The sequence below is a fragment of the Elgaria multicarinata genome, chromosome 8 (genome assembly GCF_023053635.1).
Source record: "Elgaria multicarinata webbii isolate HBS135686 ecotype San Diego chromosome 8, rElgMul1.1.pri, whole genome shotgun sequence".
In the NCBI taxonomy this organism is placed as follows: domain Eukaryota; kingdom Metazoa; phylum Chordata; class Lepidosauria; order Squamata; family Anguidae; genus Elgaria; species Elgaria multicarinata.
Genome location: NC_086178.1, coordinates 52,389,391 through 52,409,628, shown reverse-complemented (window position 1 = coordinate 52,409,628; position 20,238 = coordinate 52,389,391). Strand labels below are relative to the sequence as shown.

At 40.9% G+C, this 20,238-nt stretch overlaps 1 protein-coding gene across 1 annotated transcript; it reads left to right on the top strand.

Moving 5' to 3' along the window:
- The first annotated feature begins 606 nt into the window (after positions 1 to 606).
- On the top strand, positions 607 to 18,814 carry ERFE (erythroferrone). Its single transcript, XM_063133235.1, has 9 exons — positions 607 to 676; positions 6,883 to 7,088; positions 9,223 to 9,330; positions 11,195 to 11,315; positions 12,220 to 12,434; positions 14,061 to 14,169; positions 14,891 to 14,981; positions 15,379 to 15,457; positions 15,887 to 18,814. The coding sequence occupies exons 1-9, from the start codon at positions 607 to 609 to the stop codon at positions 15,983 to 15,985; spliced, it is 1,098 nt and encodes a 365-aa protein (XP_062989305.1). The 3' UTR covers positions 15,986 to 18,814.
- Positions 18,815 to 20,238: the final 1,424 nt, after the last annotated feature.

The window sequence follows — 20,238 nt, the reverse complement described above, 5'->3', positions numbered from 1 at the left end:
CTCCAACCTGGAAGAAAATCTAGAAGTTGCTTCTATGAAAGTCTGCACTAAAAATGCACTTGCAGAGCTCTTTGTAAATTCTTGTATTGTGTGAAATGTAACAAGTGCTTCAGAGTGCTACTAAGCATCACAAAATCCTTTCAAAAATAAATTTTTAAAAAAACCTACATCAATGTGACTGTTTTTCTTAGACTTGGGGCTTGTCTACACCAGCCCTATATCCCAGAGCAGTCCTTGGATTGTCCCTGTGCGTCCACATGATGAGGCCCAGTATTGGGCAAAAGGCGGGATACAAATAATAATAATAATAATAATAATAATAATAATAATAATAATAATAATAATAATCCGGGATGAGCAAGGACTTTCCCCAGGATATAGGGAACTGCAGAAAACCCAACTTTTCCGTGGTCCCAGGACCATCCCAAGGAATACAGGCCATGTGGCTGCTGCTCCCGGGTTGTCCCATCCTCCTTGAAATGGGCACAAAGCTGCATGGCAGCAGTCCGTGCCCATTGGGGGTGGGAGTGGGGGTGGGAAGGTTTTTGGGTTTTTTTACCTTTTTGCAGAGGAGCACAACTGTGCTCCTTCTCCCTTGTTGGAAAAATGGCGGCCGCAACATCCTTCCGGAATGTTGCGCAGCCATCTAAATGCTGGGGGAGGATCGTGGAAGCTGGTAAGTTCACAATCCTCTCCCCTCCATCCTTCTACACCCTATGGTGTAGACATGCCCTAAGTTACAACATTACTTTACATAGGGTGCAATCCTATGCATGTTCAAACAGAAAGAAGTCCTACAACTCTCAACATTCTCCAGTTGGCCATGATTTTATAACAAGCCACATTTACCACAAGCCTCTGTCATTGTCATTACCATTACCCAGTCCAATTAAAGTTCTAGCTCTCAAACAGTATATATACTGCCTTATAGAAGTAGTACCATGGATTTATGGACTTTTCACTTTGGTTTTATGAAGGACCTCAGCAAAGAACTACATCGTTCAGTTATGCCTGTCTGCTATATGACCACTGGATAAATAACTTAGGGCACAATCCTATACACGTTTAGACAGAAAAAAGTCTTACAATAATTTGAGAAAAGCAAAGCATGGATTCCTGAATAATTTCTATACCCAAATTCTTTACATAAACATTCAAGTTCCATTTCATAACATTTCTTAAACATTAAAACTTTAAACTTGCCAATAACATAATAAATACATTAGAATCTGGGCCAGATCTACAGTTTATGTCAAATCATTATGATCCCATGATGGCAATGCTATACCCCTTCTTGCGTATTTATACCTCGTAGGACACACAATGACATTGCTGTGGTATTTTGGATAATGTGGAATAAAAAGCAAGAAATAACACTATGAAAGCATGTTTAATGTGCCCCAACAGTTCAATGTGCCCCCAAAAGTTATCAGTGAAAGCAATAGTGTAGATCTATTTATTTTTATTTTATTTATTTATTTATTTATTTATTACATTTTTATACCGCCCAATAGCCGAAGCTCTCTGGGCGGTTCACAGATCATTTTACAAAACAAGTCATCACAATCATTAAGACATTACTAATGTTTAAATATTTAATACATCAAAGCCTTTTGGACTGTTAGACAATGAGACACTACAGTAAAGGAAAAGGAATGCTACCTATCATACTTCACTTATCATTCCAAAACCTCCTAAATGGCTCCCATTCTATTAATTCTGTATCTTTTTCCTGCTATACCTACACATCCCATGTCATTTTGCTTAAAGTTGCCAAATTCTATAATTTAATATAATTGAAATACTTCCTTTCTTTTTCAGTACTTAACATAAAAAGATGTGCTGCTAATATAATATAAAAGAGTGGTCTTCCTTTTGTACTGCATCTTTCAGATATGCCAATAAGCAAATTGTGGGATCTAAAGTAATAGCATATTGTTAAATCTTACTAATATTAAAAATAATTTCTTGCCAAAACCACTTTGCCTCAAAACAATTCCACCAGTGATGTATGTTCTTTCCTTCCTACACTTCTGACAAACATCCTTATCATTTTCATAGACAAGGGATGAGCAACCTGATGCCCTCCATGTGCCTTGCACTACAGCTCCAATAAGCCTCAGCCAGCATGGCCCATGTCCAATGGTTATGAGAGTTGTAGTCTAAAACATTTGTAGGGCACCAGATTGCATACCCCTGACTTAGACAATCTTAATGAACTCATATACCATTGAGTCAGGAGCTTAACTGAATTTTCTATTAAAGATGAGGATGTATGTTTATTTAAATTATTCAACATATTGGCTATGTTCTTACTGAAGGTGCACAGCAGTTGAAACCTCTGGCAGGCAGAAAGTCTGGACTATCTTTCTCTCTGCTCCTGGAGTCAAAGAATATCTGGATGGATAAGAGCTCCTGCTCTGCTTCATTCCACCTCACCCCCTTGTTTTGAAGCTCAAAATACTGAACAAAACACTAGAGAGATCGACACCCTGACCACAGTAGATAGCACATAAAAGCTGGCCAGCCATAAAGATGTCATCCAGTTAAAGGTTTTCTACTGTGCTGTGCTTTCCTACTGATGACTCAACAATCACAATCCACTGCAACTGAAATGCATCTCTTTGCTCCATATCTTAGGGTGAACTCACACATGTTTGCACATTACTTGTTAATATTGACTCATTGAGTTGGAATAGCTGCAGCAGCAAGATCAAAGGCCTGGGAAGTGGATATTTTACATTATCTTTACAGAGCCTTCATCAGGTCCCCTTGCCACCAGAACGAGCCAGGGGCTCAGCTGCCTGAGTGAGGAGGTGCCCAGACCCCTAGGGGCAAAAACATCTGGTGCTACTTGGCTCTGGTTGCTTGGTAGCACACTGCCGGTGGGAGGAGATTTCCTCCAATGTTTATCATTTATTTATTTATTTATTTATTACATTTTTATACTGCCCAATAGCCGAAGCTCTCTGGAAAAGTGACAGTTGCAGCAGCAGTAACATCTAAGTCTTGAGGATTGGGCATTTTCCATCATTGTCCCCACAGAAACTTCAACAGTTATCACTGCCTTATTAAGAATTTTTTTAAATGACTATTATGTCTATTAACTTTTGATATTGCCAGCTACATTGGAGGCCTGCTGTCAGGCAGGAAGGTGGAATATAAATATTTTAAACCGAATAATAAATAAATTGATATTCCAGTTATTGTGACCAACATGCGAGTATGGACTTCGTCATACCTTAGGGGTGGGGAACATGTGGCCCTACAGATGTTGTTGGACTGCAACTCCCATAAGCCCTGGCCAGGACAGCCAATGGTGAAGAGTGAGGGCAGTTGAAGTCAAACAACATCTGGGACAGACACTTTCCACCACATAATGAAGAAGTAATGTAAAATGATTAGATAGGGCTGACGTAGCCTGGGTTTATAGTTTTCAGGCAACGGAAGACGCAAGCTCTTGTTACCATGGAAACCATAAGCATTGACTTCCCTTTTGCATTACATTGTTTTTGAGAACAGATAGAGTTTTCATTCCCATGACTTCATCTGCATAGTCCTCTTGAAGGAAAAGAGAATGAGAGAGAGAAAGAGAGAACAGCTTGGCTGCATCACTCTACTGGGAACAGTGGGCCAAGGCAATGACATGAGAGCTCAAGAATGAAGCTTAGATTTCACTCAAGCATGAAGGGGTGGAGGAGAGGGAGAGACAATTCCTCTTCCCCCTCCTTTCCATTATAGTTCTACGTGTATATTCAGTCATAGAATTCCCAACGTGTCTCTAAAGCTCACCCTAAAAGAAAGAAAGGCAATAGCTCAGCCAGAACAGAGGGTTATTGTGAGTGCCTATGCAGGGAAATCATCACAGTGTATGAACGATATGAACACTCCTTAAGAAACTCTTGGCTGCTGGCAGACCTTGACGGTACACCAACGTAGTCCATCTATGCTGGCATAGTGACACCCTTGAACTAGCAGAATGTTTGTATTTTATCTTCTTTTGTAAACTGCCCTTGAAGCTCTGTTGAAGAGTGGTATGGCAATCTTTTAAACAGTATAAATAAACAAAGGCCTTATGCTTGCTGGAACCCTCACTAGCACATTGCAGGGACAGTAATAGAGTGGGGTGTGGCAGGCAGGACAGAAGCAAAGATCAAGAGAAATATTATATTCTCCTAGCATTGTTCTCAATGGCCAAGCATCAGTAGTCCAGCTAGGTAATTTTAGACCTTTCTTACATGAGGCATATATTATGCATTCATCATTCCCTACTCACAGTTGTTTATGGGTTCTTTAGCTGACATTGAGCATTTTCAGACGAGGGGTGTGTGTGGTGGAATCGCATTTCCCAACCATTGCTTTGCCACTTGCTTCTCTCCCACAACAGGGACGAGCAGCTTCCTCTTCTTCACATGGGTTTTTATAGCACAGATTCTCCTGCACAAAGCAGGAAATGGCACCAATTATTGTCAGAGACAAGAAGAAATGGATTTTCTGGGTCTTATTTTGTAGCATAAAAACAACAAAAGAAGTGGGAGGATCGCTGCATCGTCAAAATGACCTGCAAAGATCCGTGAGTGGCCAATTCATGAGCGTGCAAGAAAATGCTCATCTGAAGATGCTCATTGTGATCCTTCAGTTTTGCTTCTGTTTGTAAATAGCACTTTTGGTGAGTTTATTTTTAGAGCAGAAAAAACGGTATATTATTTATGACAGCGAAAGAAAATGCTGTTTCCACTTGTGTAATTGTGCTATTCTGCTGTACCACAATGCAGGAAAATAACAGCAGGAATGAACAAACTCTGGGACTAGTAGTTCCTAGAGTTGTCAATTACACATCACCAAAAATGACAAAAGAGGCCAGCAATATGTACAAAATTTCTATGTGCTAATTTATACATCTATCTGCAAATTTAGAAATAATGACCATAATTGCAATAGACATCCATTACATCTCACCCTAGTGGAGAAGACTGACCTGTGTGCCTGCTCAATCTGCTGTCCAGGTGGGTACCTGTTGATGGGCAATTTTGAGGCCCCTGCTGCTGTTCCTTCTGATGATTCTTTACCTTTAAACTGGACTTGGATGAGATAGCCCTTCAAATAGAGGGCATCTTTAAACAGAGGGTTGTCCTCTGATTCAAATAGAGGACTGTCCTTTGCAAAGTAGGACACATTGCCACTCTGCAAGAGCATGTTCATATAGGTTTGCACGAAGCAAGGAGGAAGACCCTCAACATGAAACACCAAACAAACAAATCAATGGAGCCACAGCTGGTGTATATTACAAAAGGCAAAGGGGACTTCTGTTAAATTCCTTAAAGTCACAATCCTATGCACATTTAGACAGGAAAAAAAGTCCTACAACTCCCAGCATTCCAGAGCCAGCCATGGATGGGACACACTAGGTGAGAAATATTAGGAATTGTAGCACCTTTTGCTGTCTAAACATGCATAAGAGTGTGCCCTAAATGAACTTAGCTTATCTTAGTTTGAGATCCAAGCCATTTGTAATCTGGGTGCTGCAAATTTTTAAATTTTGTTTTAAATTTGGGTGCTTTTTAAATTTTGTTTTAACTGTTTTATTCTGTTTTTATTTTCATTTTACCTTGTACACCGCTCCGAAATTTTTCAATGGGGAGCAGTATATAAATATTCTAAATAAATAAATAAATAAATAACTGTTTTATGTGTCTGATGTATGCTGCTTTTCCTGGTATTCTTTTTCTTTTTTTCTTTTTGCTGCTGGTGGCAGTGGGATGGCTGTTTTTATTGCTCTCTTTTCTCTCTTTTAACAGTTGCTTGGCTTTGTTGTATGGATTTTTAAATGCCGTATGCTGCCTCGGGAATTAATCCAGATCTCTCCCATCACCCACCTGGCCACACTCTCAACATGGAAGAAATACAGCACTACAGGTTCTAACGATACTTTGCTTTTTCCTCCTCCAGCCTGCCCCTTTCAATTTAAACTCAACAGAGCGACCATCTCTGTGCTCACCTGTCTCTTTGTATCCTCTCAATTGTAACGCAGGGTCAGCAGGCCTGAGGTTATTGTAGTTTGTAGCTGATGCCAACAGGTGGCTCTCTAAATAAACTCTCTGAAGTGACCATGAGAATGGGAGGAACTCCTGTGAGGCGGGGAATTCAAGCTTATTAAAGGGAGGGAAGCCAGCAAAGAGATTCAGTCAGGAGCAGGGTATTCAGCCAAGAGTTTTCTGAAAGGGTGCAAGTCCTTAGCCTAAAAATAAATAAATAGAGGGGACATTGCAAAGAGGATGGGCCAGGTGTCCCCCAGGCAAACGAAGCTGTGAACAGAAGAGTTGTGGGATTTCTAGAATCTGGAGACATCGTTTTAGTTAAGCTGTAACAGAGGATCCAGAAACAAGAGGGCAAATCGCCCCCTCATCATCTGGCTGCGGTGTTTTGCTCTAAGGACAAGCATCCTGAAGTCCTGCCTTTAGAATTCCCCAACTGATAGGGGGCTGCTGGTGAGGCCATCTCCTCAAAAATAATCTCTCCCTCACCCTTGCCTCTGATCCAGTGAAAGCACCCTGGCCTTGATTTTGTGTGCTTGTGTGTGCTCCACTGAGGTTCCCCTTCCCCCTTTTGTGCTTTTAAAATTTATTATTATTATTATTATTATTATTATTATTATTATTATTATTATTATTCAAAGAAGAGGTCTCTGGATGCGTCTGCTGTGGAAAAAACACTAATAAAGTGTTGCTGAGGATATGCTGGATAATTTCTTCCTGCAGTTAATATTCCTTTGTGGAATCCCCCCAGGAATATCAACCCATTTGAAGGACCACAGCTGAAATGCTTCTTTCTGCTCTTGTGAAGTTCCTGGCAATGTCTAACACCGCGCATTTATCTCTATAGAAACAAACTGCGTGACAGTGTGCCAAAGGATGGCTGGGCCCCTCCTTTCCAGCTGTCCACTTCGATTATTGGCCATGGGACTGCTAGCAGTGACTTTTTGTACTGGCTCTACGGAAAGTGAGAAACATGGAAGCAGAAGGAGCCAGCAGAAGAAATCCCAGTGGAATGAAACAGGCAGCCTGCCCTTGTTTTCATCCAATGACCTGGTAAGTACATATGCTACTCTGATATGACTAAGTCATCCCTTAATAAGAAATGAAACTTCCCTTTTGAATTTAGCTCTACAGCAAACATGGCACAGAGCTAAAATGGTGGTAGACAGTTGTGGTGCTCAATGCAAGGAGTGAATTTAGCTTCGGGATGTGTGGAAGAACATTTGCACTTGGTAGTGTGAGTATGTTTCAGTCTACCTTTTCAATAGTCACAGAGTGCCTCCAGACAAAACTTTTATTGTGCAACTACACTGCCTTATTAATGGAATTTTATGGGGAGTCCAGACAATATTGTCTGCTCCCCGTAATCTTCTCGTGCTTATTCCATTTTCTTTTCTTACCAGAAAAAATCCATTAAGGAAGAAAAAACTGAATACATGCACAGTGGCTTCTGATTGTTAGCACTAGAAGCCCTCTATCTGGAAATCCTATGTATAAGTACTTATGTCTGATTGAACATGCATAGGGTTGTGCTGTACATTGTAGCAATAATCTATGTTACTTCTCTGCTTTGAGCATCATCACATGGGGGGAATCGCGTTTTCTTACCATCACTTCTCCGCCCCCAGTTTTGTCCTTCATTACTTCCTCTTTCTACCTGGAGAGGAAAGGAAAGAGGAAGTAATCAAAGACCATATGGCCCATTTAGGAGCTGTTTTTATCATACCGCTTTTCCTGCACACAGCAGGCAATCATGTACATCCCATTATTAATTTTTAAGTCAGATTAAAAGGAGTCTATTTTGCGATGGAAAAAGGAGTGGAAGGAGTGGGAGGTGCGCGAGAGATGGACATTGTCGTTTAAAGGATGCAACACCTCCATAAGTGGGCAATAGCGAACATGTGATAAAATGCTTATCTGATGATGCCCTTTGTGTACTGCCATTTCAAAGTGGATTAAATTATTGCTATTTGGAACCTTGGGTGCTTCCAGACAGAGGTCTCTTAGTGCTACCAATGAGAAGGTATTTCACAGTTATTCTGACTTTTATTTCTTAATGGATTATCTGCAATAAGTGACAAGGCAGAAGACACAGTGGGAAACACGGGAGGTTACGAGTGGAAGAGAACAACATCAAGACACCCCCACAAAAAAATCTCTTAAAGAGGCAGGGTGATGGCACCATAAAAGCCTTGTCTGGAAACACCACTGGTGGCTATAATATGTCCATCTGCTTACCTTTTATTGAGTAAGGAAATATGGAGAATATTGCAATTTGGTAAGAACACTATCTAATTATTTCTGGTTAGGTGACCTTTGAATTACCACTCTTCCCTCTAGGACATTCAGAACTATAGATCAGGTCATCTGAACATATGTGCTTGGGCAGAATGGACGGAGAGAGAGTATCTTCTGCCAGTACTTCTTATAACATGGAGGTACTCCAGCTTGACCTGTCCTTATTTGTAGCAATTGTGATAGACTGGTTCTGGAAGAGAGGAAGAAAGATTGGAACCACACCTAATCCTATTTAGTTTTATTTATTTATTTATTTATTTACAACATTTTTATACCATCCATTAACAATACATCTCTGGACACTATACAGAAAACATTTTAAACTATAAAATATACAAAACGAACCTAACATTTTAAAATAAGCCAAAACCACATCAAAATAAATCCAGCAACAGTATTGCCCAAAGTCTAAAAAGCCTCCAAATGTGATCTTAACACTGAAAAGCCTGGGAAAATGTTAAAGTCTTCAATGCTGCCGATAAGACCTCAATATAGGCACCAGGTGAGCCTCTCTGATTGAGGTGCTGGAAACAAGGAAGCCACTTACCAAACCCGTGTCACAAATTATTAAAATATGTTAAGCATAATTCTGCAGTGGAAGTGCTTTCTCAGGTATGGGAGAAACACCAGAACATCAGCACTGTTTTATATGGAAATAGTATAGTCAAATATGACATCTGTATGTCTCTCTATACCACTTTCATACTACTTTCATAGTGGAATATCCTGCTTGGTGTAGATGAGCCCTTGGTGAGAGAAAAACAAACAAAACCCAACTCAGGGTGTCATGCTTATGAGATGCCTCTTCTGAATGATGGTATGGTGCAAGCTAGGCAAATGGTATAGAGACTGATTTTTTATCTTTGTCTTTTCTTCTCGTTACATAAAGGAAACTCCTACAGGAAAGATAAGCAGCAACGATTCCCTGCTTGCCTGGATGCTCCTTAATGGGGTGAACAGCAAAAACAAGAGCAAATTCAAACCCACAAAGTTAAAGGTAAGCAATATTAATGATTCTCTTGTATAAACGCAGTCTTTCTTCAGAGTCAGTAGATTTGATTCTCAGTCTTTTGTAAGTCTTGACGAAATTTGAGGATTTAAATTTAAGCAAGATCTAAAGTGTATTGTTCGCTTACAAGTGGTTAGAAGCTACATGTGCGTCGAGAAGCATGGAGGAATTACAGCAAGGAAATGAAAACCTTTCGAAGAAGAAGAAGAAAAGGAAACACACACACACCAGTACAAGAGAGGGATGAAGCTTGTTGTATGGTATAAATTGAAGGGAAGATGGTTAGCATTCTATATGTCCTTGCCAAATTAAGACATACAATGGAGAAAGGGCATTATTATTTCTATATCACCCAATACCATTAACTACTTTAAGAAAGCCCACTTCATACCTGGACTGTGGCCACAGGGGGGCCTGTAGGGTCTGGTCCTGTTGAGGCTGGTGGCTCCAATGGTAGCGGGGCAGTGAATCCGCTCTAGGTTTCAGTCAGAACTCTGAAAGAGCTATCCAAGGTGCACTTAGAGTTCTGACTGAAACCCAGATTCGTCACCCCACTGGCATCAGAGTCAACAGCCTCCAGTGGTCTGGTCCCCTTGGGGATAATCCCGGCTGCCTTGCTGAATTTTCTATTGGTTTTTGTTTTAAAAAGCAAATCTCTCTAGCCTTTTTATTTGTGGAAGTATATGGGAAAACAGGCAAGCAGTGTTCTTCCTAAATCCTCACTAAGAAGTAATATAATTTAAATTAGCTTTGAACATGTTGGGCTACCTGTATTTATTAAGGAAACTCTTCTGCTATGATTCCATGCCCCTAAAGACCACATCAGCACAAAATTTATAGTTTTCAGGCCTTTCTCATAGTTTGAAAAAAAACTGACCTGGATTATGCTTTCCCCCGCTCTTCTGTAGTATTTTGGTACTTTGGAGCCTGATTTTGCCTCTTTTCACGTTAGGGGCTAACTACATTACACTCAAATGCACATGCACTTTTGCTACCCAGGGAGGGAGTCACTGGAGTGTCTGTGACCTAGAGCAAAGAAATGACAGGCAGGCAAAGGGTTAAGCATCCACTCCCTGTCATTCCCCAGTTCTCTGCTCTAAATTCCTCCCCTCATAAAGCGACTTTTTAAATAATGTCATTAGGGCTCAGTTACGTACGTTTGCACAAAACATATAGTTTAGTTAGGCCTTACCATGGGGTTTACATTATTAGTTTCGCAAAAAGATCATCTGCAAAAGGACTAACACCTGTCTCCCCTATTCTTTTAGATGCATTATTTAGATGCATCCATTTCTGAGATTCTCAGCATACTAATTAACTCATGACTGGTTGAGGTGGGGAGCAGAGTCATTTTGACATTACAATTCATACTGTATAACTTGCAAACTTGTGTCCTTTTGCAATCTAAAAAGGACACACTGGAAATGGGCCTTTTTGCTTTCTGCCAGGCCCAGCCTTACCATTGGACAGAGTGTGGCAGCTGTCTCAGGCAGCAGATGCTGAAGGGCACAGAATGGATAGAACTGTATTTGCCATGTGACCTGCCCTGGAGGTTCCTAAGCTACACCCAGGTCCTGTGGAGAATGCTGTCCTGTCACCAGTGAACCAGTCCACTCAGCTTTTGTTCAAGGAATTGGCAGGGCGGGGTGTTACCTTGTCTTTTGCCTCAGGCAGCCAAATGTTTTGGGCCTGTGCAGGAGTGATTGCAGTAGCTTTTCAAGCTGTCTAATTAAATGAGTGGCAAACAAACAGACAAAGAGAAGCAGACATGGGTAGTTGACACAGCTAGGCAGATAATAGGCTTGGTATCAGCTACACATATCTAAAATGGTGTTCTATATTTGGGTTCTAGTTTGGCATTCCAGGCCCACGAGGGCCTGCTGGTCCACCAGGGCCTGCTGGCCCACCAGGACTTCCTGGAACCATAATCACTCAGGAGAAGCTGCTGAGGGAATTCCGATTGCTGCTTAAAGGTATGGAATGGAAGTCATTGCACAGCAAGCAGACACACTATGTTACAACTAAGCCCATAATGCATGGAATAACGGATCAGGACCAAAATAATAAGTGGCTTTATTGATATTATGGTTATCACAACATGCATTTTGGGTTCTGATACTATAGCTTTAGAGTTCTTCAGTTGTACTGTCAGGATTAAGAAGTTCTTAAAACAACATACGAAATTATTATTATTATTATTATTTATTTATTTATATAGCACCATCAATGTACATGGTGCTGTAAAGACCCGCCACCGCCTTTTTGGGGGGGGGTCTGTAAGTCACGTGGTTTTCGATTTCTATAAAGCCCAAACATAATTAATGATGCAATCTTATGCATGTTTAGACAGAAAAAAATGTCCCACACCTCCCAGCATGCCCCAGCAAGCCGTTAGATTTTTTTCTGTCTAAACAAGCACTTTAAACTTGCAGCCAAATTGTGAATGGTGGAGAATATGGCCATTTCTACACTTTCCCCAGGATCATCCCTGTGCATCCAAATGACACACGGGATCCCGGGAGCAGGCAGGGACGATCCCTCCATTTTCCTGGGATAATCCTTAGGTATAGAAAGGGCCTATATCTCCAAGTGTGTGTGATCTTCCACTCTGTCTCTTACTGCTCCAGAAAAAGGTGAACACATTCCATTGAGCCTTGACTGTTCAAAAGAATCCAGTTGGACATTTTGGAAAGGGCTTGGGACTTCCTGTGTTAAGACGACAGTGGTGCAATTGTCACATCTTGGTTACAGTCTATCATGTTGAGTTTGTTTTTTGTCTCACTATGGTTGAAGACAAGTGGGTGAGGTTTTGACCTTCCACAGACAAGCATGATTGGGCCTATCACACTCATGCAGTTTTGTGTTTCTGTCACTCAGGAATAATCGGGCAGCGGGAACAGAATAATCTGAAAGCCTGTGAAAACTGCCAGGAAGAAGATAGGGCTCAAGAAGATAACTTCCTTGTCCAGATTAGGGGGCCATTGCTAGAAAGCAGGGAGCAAGGTAGAGTGGAGGCAGCATTCCACTGCCAGACCCAGAAGAACATTTCGGTTGGACGACGATCAATGCAAGAGATTCAATTCTATTACATAGTGAGTACAAGAGGGAAAAGGAATTATCTACTTGGTTTGGGGTTATATATTTGCAGTGGCCTGTGTCTACAAATGTCAGGAAAGGGGAAGATGGCTTCTGTCTGAGAGCATGTAAAGCAGAGGTGGGGAACCTCAAGCTCGTGGGCCAAATCAGACCCTCAGGTTTCCCCAAATGGCCCTTCCTCTTTCCCCTCCCCTTTTTCCCAATTGCCAATTGGCTTCCTTGTGTTTGTAGTTTATTCCCCATCTAAAAGGCTGACATGCAAGAGCTTTAAGCTAAAATATACTCTTTTTAGTATTTTGGCCCCCATTCCTTTTGCCTTTGGACCTGACCCTTTTGTCTTTGACCGCACCCACCATTGAAATGTCCTCCCCCCCCCCCGAGAGCTTTTCTGGAACTGAGTTTGGCCCTTGGGTTGGGAGAGGTTCCCCACCCCTGTCCTAGCAAGACAATTAACTTCATAAAACCAGAGTCAGGGCCCTTACAGAAATCACACACAATTTGCTTTCTGCTTTCTAGGCTATTAAAGCATATTCTCCAACTGGAGATTGAAGATCTGTTTTACGTTAAAAACAGGCAGAAATGTGGAAGGAAAGGCACCATAGACCGATGGCAAAGGAGGCGGCAACAAAAGAATACTACATTTTCTTAGACAACTTTAAAAAGAATTTAATTTTTTTTAAATCATCATCATGAGTTCCCACTTTTTATACATTGTTCCCATGGTTTTTCTCCTATCAAATTTCTTAACAGTAGTGAAAACATTTCCTTTTGTTTCACTTTTGTGTATTCTTTTGTTGAAAAGCCCCTTAAAACTTTTTTTAAAAGAATGAGGGTGTTGTCCACAAAATACTACTCTTATGGTTAATTTGTTTGTTTTATACCTCCTGAAGAAGGAGGTAATCCCTCTGAAATACGTAAAGCATAATAAATTTATTTCTGTCCTGAGCACTGGAGTTTGCCTCCTCCTTTGCCATCATTACATTAAAAACCGCAAACAATCCAAACCTACTTCTCTACAATTTAAGACGCCTCTGACAAAATGTCAAGAATGTCTAATACAAATTCTGAGAGCTCATGTCACTGATGGAGAGACTTCTGCCCTTTAAGCTCTAGGTTCATTCCTATCGGGTAAAGCTAGTCATTCACACCCACACCCACACCCCATTGTAAAGCATTGATGTGTTGTGTTATTCATTTTGTTGGATCTAGACTTCGTCAAACTTAAAGTAGACCCACTGAAATCAACCATGACTAACTTAATTCCTGTTGATTTCAATGTGTCTACAAAAGCATGATTAAATCTGGATCTGGCCCACTATCTCCAGCCATGGATTGCACTAAGTGTACATTAACAAGTGATTCACATTTGGTTGTGCTTCTCTTAGGGTGCAGTCCTATGCATGTATAGACAAAAAAAGTCCTACAATTCCCAGCATGCTCAAGCTAGGCATGTGATTAGTTGTAGGACCTTTTTTTCTGTCTGAACATGCATAGGATTGTTCCCTCAGCTGAACCGTGTTATCTGAAGAGCCTACTTTAGACCTCCTCCCCCATGCATAATAGTGAAAGCTGAAATTATTTTCTCCCACACATCATGATTGTTTTTGTCTGTTTGATATTAGCCTAAAAAAGAGGAGATGTTCCACCGTGGCTTAGGGCTAAACCTTAGCAATGGTCAATACAAAGCACCACTCAGCGGATACTACATCTTCACTGCAACACTGCACATTGGTAAGTACCGTAAGTACCATTTGTGAACCACCCAGAGAACTCCCAACTATTTGGCGGTATAGAAATGTAATAAATAAGTACCCAACTCAAACAGCATGCTGAGTTGGGCTCTTTGACATAGGAATGTTAGGCAATCAAAGGGCTGGCAGGTCGTTTCTACTTTATCAAACAAATGTGATATGGAAAAATAAATTCTGTATACCCTGGAAATATGGATCTAGAAGAACTGCAGTCTGACAGCATCAATCTCCTCTGGAAACATTTTGAGTAATAAGGAACCCAAAATTTATGGAGAAATTTGGCAGGAGAGGATTATGAAAGGATAACTGGAAATTTCATAAAATATATGTCATTCATCAGTCCTATATTTGGGTTGGAATGTGCCTATCAGTGTATTAAATGGACCTTTCATTTCTGCTGAGAGTTTTTGGCAGCAACAAAATAGTCACAGGAGGGCCAAGAGGCTAGTTTGTATGTTGTATAGTGCAGTAGAACTCAGCTTTGAAACTTAGATGGGGCTTTTAGGCACTGGAGTAATAAGTAGGTTAAGGGCTGGCTGTGGAATTCTGGGAGTTGTAGGACTTATTTCTGTCTAAACATGCATAGAACGGCACCCTAAAGCAATGAGATCAGGTGGCATCTAACTGCTGGAGCCAAAGATTTCTTCCCAGCCGCAGAACCTTATCTGTGTTTCAGCCTGATTAGCTCTTGCCTGTTACAGTTCTTAAGGACCATCCAAAGAAGAAGCAGTCCCGTGCCAGAGATCGTCTGCGTTTGCTGATCTGTGTCCAGTCACTCTGCCGCCGCAACACGTGAGTATGTTTGGCAGTAGTCTGGCTTGGGAAAGCAGATAGCTACAACACTCTCACCCAATTCTGCTGTGCATTGGCCCCAATATGTCCTAAAAAGTTATATAGTCATGTGATGTCCCCATACCTAATCATTAGCTGCTAGTGATTAGGTATGATAGGGATATCACTTTTAATCTTAAGTGATGTCTTCAAGCATAGCTAATCAGTAACTGCCTCATATGAAAGGGTTGTGCCCAAGACAATATGCAGCTAAACAGACTTATAAAGGAAAGACAGCAAATGAACACTGATGCAGCTATCAGGAACAAAAGAACAAGGGTTGCTTTAATAGATTAAAGAGGGGATAACTTTTTTCTGGTATCCATTTGTTGAAATACTGGAATTCTCTTGCTTTCAGTTCTCTGGAAACAGTAAGCGGTTTGGACAGAAACAGTGAACGTTTCACTATTTCAGTCAATGGAATTCTCTTCCTACAGGTGAGTATCTGCAAAAAAACAAAAATGCCATTATTCAACCATAATGGAAAGCAAATAATATTTAGTCTTGAGTGTAGTGGAGAGAACTTAAGAAAAGCTTCCTGTTTGGGCAGATGCAGGACCAGTTTTAAGACATATTGACAGCAGAGATCAACTTAATGGCATGAATCTTGTGAACCCAAGTTTTTCTGTCTCCTGAAGCTAAATGACAGATATTAAGGGCAGGCAATGTCTTTTAGCCATCAGACAATTGTAGGCCTTGAAGGTAATCAAATGATCAGTTTACTAAGAACAAAGCATGCAACGTTTTTAAAGGTGGTGTAGGGACTAGGTGAATCCAATCCATTCCAAAGTTGATGTTTGAAGCAATACAACAGTTTACCTTACCTTGTTTAGCTTGCTGACTCACCTTTTGCTTCCCTGTTCTAGGCTGGCCAGTATGCCTCGGTATTTGTAGACAATGCAACAGGATCCTCCTTCACTGTCCGAAGAGGGTCAGACTTCAGAGCTGTCCACTTGGGCAACTGACTGACCTACAGCTGCCTATTGTTATGCAGAAACCCTGCCTTTCATCAGCTCTAAGCTAAGCTTGTCCCATTAATGAAATGCATGGAATTGGAAACACTAGTAGGAGGCACAATTCCTGTTTGTGCAATGCAAGCAAACCCATGTTGCTGCTCACTGGGGATCGGATTCAGGAAAACTGACACAGCAAATGGTAACGCTGAGCAAAAGAATACTGAACAGAATTATAAAAGGCAGTGATACAGGGTTGATGTGGTTAACCTAGAAATCCCTCCACTACTAAGTATTTGCAGTTTGATGCTTCAGCTTCACAATCTATTTTCAATGGTGGTTCTCAAACCTAGTTTATTTTTAGAAGTATAGCTGCAGCATAGGCTTTTCAAAAGATTATACTTTTAGAAGACATTTTACTATCTTACTGATCCACAGTATTCTGCTAAGGACAATACACACAGAGAGATTTCCCTATTGCATGGGATTCTCCACCTATCTGGTCACTTCCTAACCCAGAAATGGAATTCCCTTGTTCTGTGCTGTATGGTACCAGCCATCTTTAACTTCCAAATAACACTGGAAAAGTTATTTGTGATTTGCCTGTTGCCATGTCTGGATCAGCTTTTATTGGGTTGCTTATAAAGTCCACTGCTAGCCCACTCATCTCTGTTACCTTAAAGTCCATCAGACTATGTTGTTTTGGTGGCAGAAAGTCCCATAAAGAGAGGCAGAATGTACTTTGTCATTCATTTTGAACCTGATTAAGAGTTTCAGTGCTTGCTAATAAAATTATGTGCTCAAACATCCACTGGTGACATGACAGAGGAAGAGAAGGATACTTCCCTTTCTTAGTAATGGGTTATATTTTCTCTGTGGCTGCTGTAACTGCAGCACGATATCCAAGAAATCTAACACAGCACAGCACCACCCTCTACTACTACAGCCAGCCTGGCACGTAGGCAGGCATTTGACCTGTTCTTGTATTTTGTACTTTTTAAAATTTCCAACGAGATGGAGGGGAACACCCCCTTATCTCTTTTAGCCTGTGAAGATACTTAAGTAACAGGTCTCCCCAGCTGCTCTATTATACATAATCACTCTCTACAAGCCATCGTTAAAAAACTTTCAGTAAAATACCCTGTGGAACGTTGATACAAGTGGGAATTCCAGTACAGCACCAGCACCAAATCAGCATGAACAATATTTGTTTCTAGAGCCTTGGTGCTTGTTACACATGCAGTTTATCATATACTGTAGAGCCAACTCAAGATATTCAGAAAATTCATGTAACATTGCAGTCCAGGGACTGAGCCACTACAGAATGCACAGAGGGGACTTACATGTTTAAATCCTCCCTGCTGTGGAAAAACCACCTGCATATGGTAAGTCTATTTACACCAGTTGCTGGAGAACATGGGCAGGAAGGTGCTGCTGTATCTGTATCCTACTTCTGGGTTCCTGGTTGCCCACTGTATGAACAAAATGCTGGACGAGATGGACCTTTTGTCTGATCCAGCATGGCTCTTAGGTGCAGATAAAAAGCTATCATGCCACAAAAACAAAAGGCTATATGCCAGGATTTCTTTTTAATATAGAGGAACGTTCTTGTGGCATCAGTTTCTGCAGCTGAAACTCTCCCCATGGCCTGAGTTCGATCCCAGCAGAAGCTGGTTTCAGGCAGCTGGCTCGGGTCGACTCGGCCTTCCATCCTCCCGAGGTCGGTAAAATGAGTACTAGTTAGCTGGGAGAAAGGTAATAACGGTCGGGGAAGGCAACGGCAAACCACCCCGCTATAAGGCCTGCCAAGAAAACGTTAGCGAAAGCTGGTGGCCCTCCAAGAGTCAGTAATGACTCAGTGCTTGCACGAGAGGTTCCTTTCCTTCTAATGTTCAAGCTTTTCTCCATTATTCTTTGCAACATAAGGAACAAGGTAAGACAGCTTTTCCAAAAGCCAGAATTCATGCATTTAAGGACAGAAGCAACTATAGAAAACGCCTAAAGTAGAGTTGGGGAACCTATGGCAGTCCAGATGTTTTTAGTTCCCATCAACTCCAGCTAGCAGGCCCAATGATCAGGTACAGTGGGAGTTTTAGCCCAACATCTGGAGATCCAGTTTCCCTACCCTTGGTCTAAAGCAGGAGTGGGCAGAACATAATCTCCAGATGTTTGGGACATCAACTCCCAACATGCCTGACCATTGGGTAATACTACCAGAGGCTTCTGGGACTTTCTGCCCAGCCCTGCTCTACAGGGTTCTCGGCAGCCAACGATATCAAGCTATTAGATGTAGCTATAGGTTTTAGAAGCTGCAAATTCTGAGTAAGCTGTGCACCACCCTTCTCGCTCTGGAAATGCCATTGAGCCTGATAAGGCCAAGGTGGTGCCCTGCCCTGCAGCTTGATCAGCATTAGCTTTCATAGTGCAGCTATTTTGTAATCCTTATACACAAATGTGTAATATATACATGCTATGAAGTATTTTATAAGCAGTTCTATTTATTGTAGTATATTAAGGAAAATATATTTATGCAATTGCTGTTAAATGTATTATTTACTTGGAGATATAATATGCAAAATAGAGAGGCTATAACATGAGAAAAAGTGTCTTTTTAGTGGACTTGCAATACAAAATAAAACAAGGGGAAAAGGTCAGGCTACAACATATCTTTAGTAGAAATAAAGGTGGTATTGCTTTTTAGAGTTATTCATTCTTCCCACATTCTCTTCGTGTATCATTCGATTAGCTTTTATAGCTCTGAAGTCTACTTAATGTAATTATAATGGACGAAGGATCATTTTGAAAATACTTTCTAATAAATAAGATGATTTCCCCAGTTCATTGACTTCTAGGCCAAGACCATCTATTGTGAATTATTGAAGAAAATGGCAGGTCTACTATCACGGAGGATATTCAGCAACTAAACTCAGAATCCAAGGGCTGATTATCACTTGCATGTTTGTCACTTGACTAAGAACATCTAGTGACAACATGCACATGTCAGCCAATACTGGTCCAGTAACACACATCACCTCATCCATAATGGCTTTCCACACAGTCAGTTCATATTCAGGTACCAATGATGTAGCACAGATCTCACGCCATGCACATGTAAACCAGCCCTAAGAACCTCCCAAACTTCACATTTCATAATATTTGCAGCTTTCTCTAGCCAGTTATTTCAAAGTGCATTGCATTTTGAACTCTGATGCAATCTTACAAGGTGCAAGTCTCCTTACATCAGTTCCTTCCTCTCTACATAAATTAGTATAACTTTTGCATTCTCCCCACAATCTTTATTAAGCCATTATGGGCATGACTGGCCAAAGGTAGCCCAGGACTCTTTGTTGCTTTGTCCAGTCTTTTCATGACAGACAGGATAGAAATTTACTGCTAGTACAATTCAGATTAGGGGATTCTGGCATTCTACGGAGGAGAGAAAGTGTGTATTTGCTTATTCAGACTGAGCCACATTAAAGTAGACCTATTGAAATTTTTAAGTTTACTCAGAAGTCAGTCTGATTAACTTCAATAGAATTTATTTTCAAATAAATACACTGCAACCTTAAAACTCCATCAATGGCAAGTTTGATTGCCTAGTCTATGCTTCTAGAATCTAATCCTTTCCACAATCCAATGAACTTTGTCAGCTTTGCATGTTCAAACAGTTGCATCCATTCAGACTGAACACAAACCTCATGAATTGGTTCAGAATAGGTGGCCAGATTTCTTCAGTACTGAGTCAGATCAAACTGTTCTTTACTCACGTTATCACAAAAAAACCCAACCCTCTCAGTTGAGTTCTCTGCTATCATTTCCCACCAAGCCTGTTTCCCCCCCTCCCCTTTTAACACCGTATCAGAGAAGTTGAAGAATCTCATTTGCTGGGGATTCCACACAGCTGTTCTTCCCAGGTCATTTTATACTTGGGTACCTATAACAGAAAACAATATGTATACCCCCATAAACCCACACATGGCATTGATGAAAGGTGGACATGCTTAAATTGCTGCTATTCATCAAAATACACTTGTTTGGGAAGGGATCTTGCCCATATGTGTTTTAAAACAAGCTGCAATTTAAGTGTATCTGTCCCCTTGGGTAACCAAGATAAAATGCATTTATTTTGTACTGGGACGTGAACGAGAGAACACGATGAGAATCAATGAAGGATGATTTTAGTCTAGCCTAATAAGCCTGTCTAGTAAGGATGTTAGATGGCCTTATCCAGCTCTGATTATATGAAACAATGAATTGATCAACAG

Bases quoted from the DNA above. Each gene is read 5' to 3' on its own strand.
- ERFE (XM_063133235.1), top strand. From the start codon at position 607: ATGGCGGCCGCAACATCCTTCCGGAATGTTGCGCAGCCATCTAAATGC. The intron at 14,170-14,890 runs GTAAGTACCGTA...TGCCTGTTACAG, and splicing joins CACTGCAACACTGCACATTG to TTCTTAAGGACCATCCAAAG. The intron at 15,458-15,886 runs GTGAGTATCTGC...TCCCTGTTCTAG, and splicing joins ATGGAATTCTCTTCCTACAG to GCTGGCCAGTATGCCTCGGT.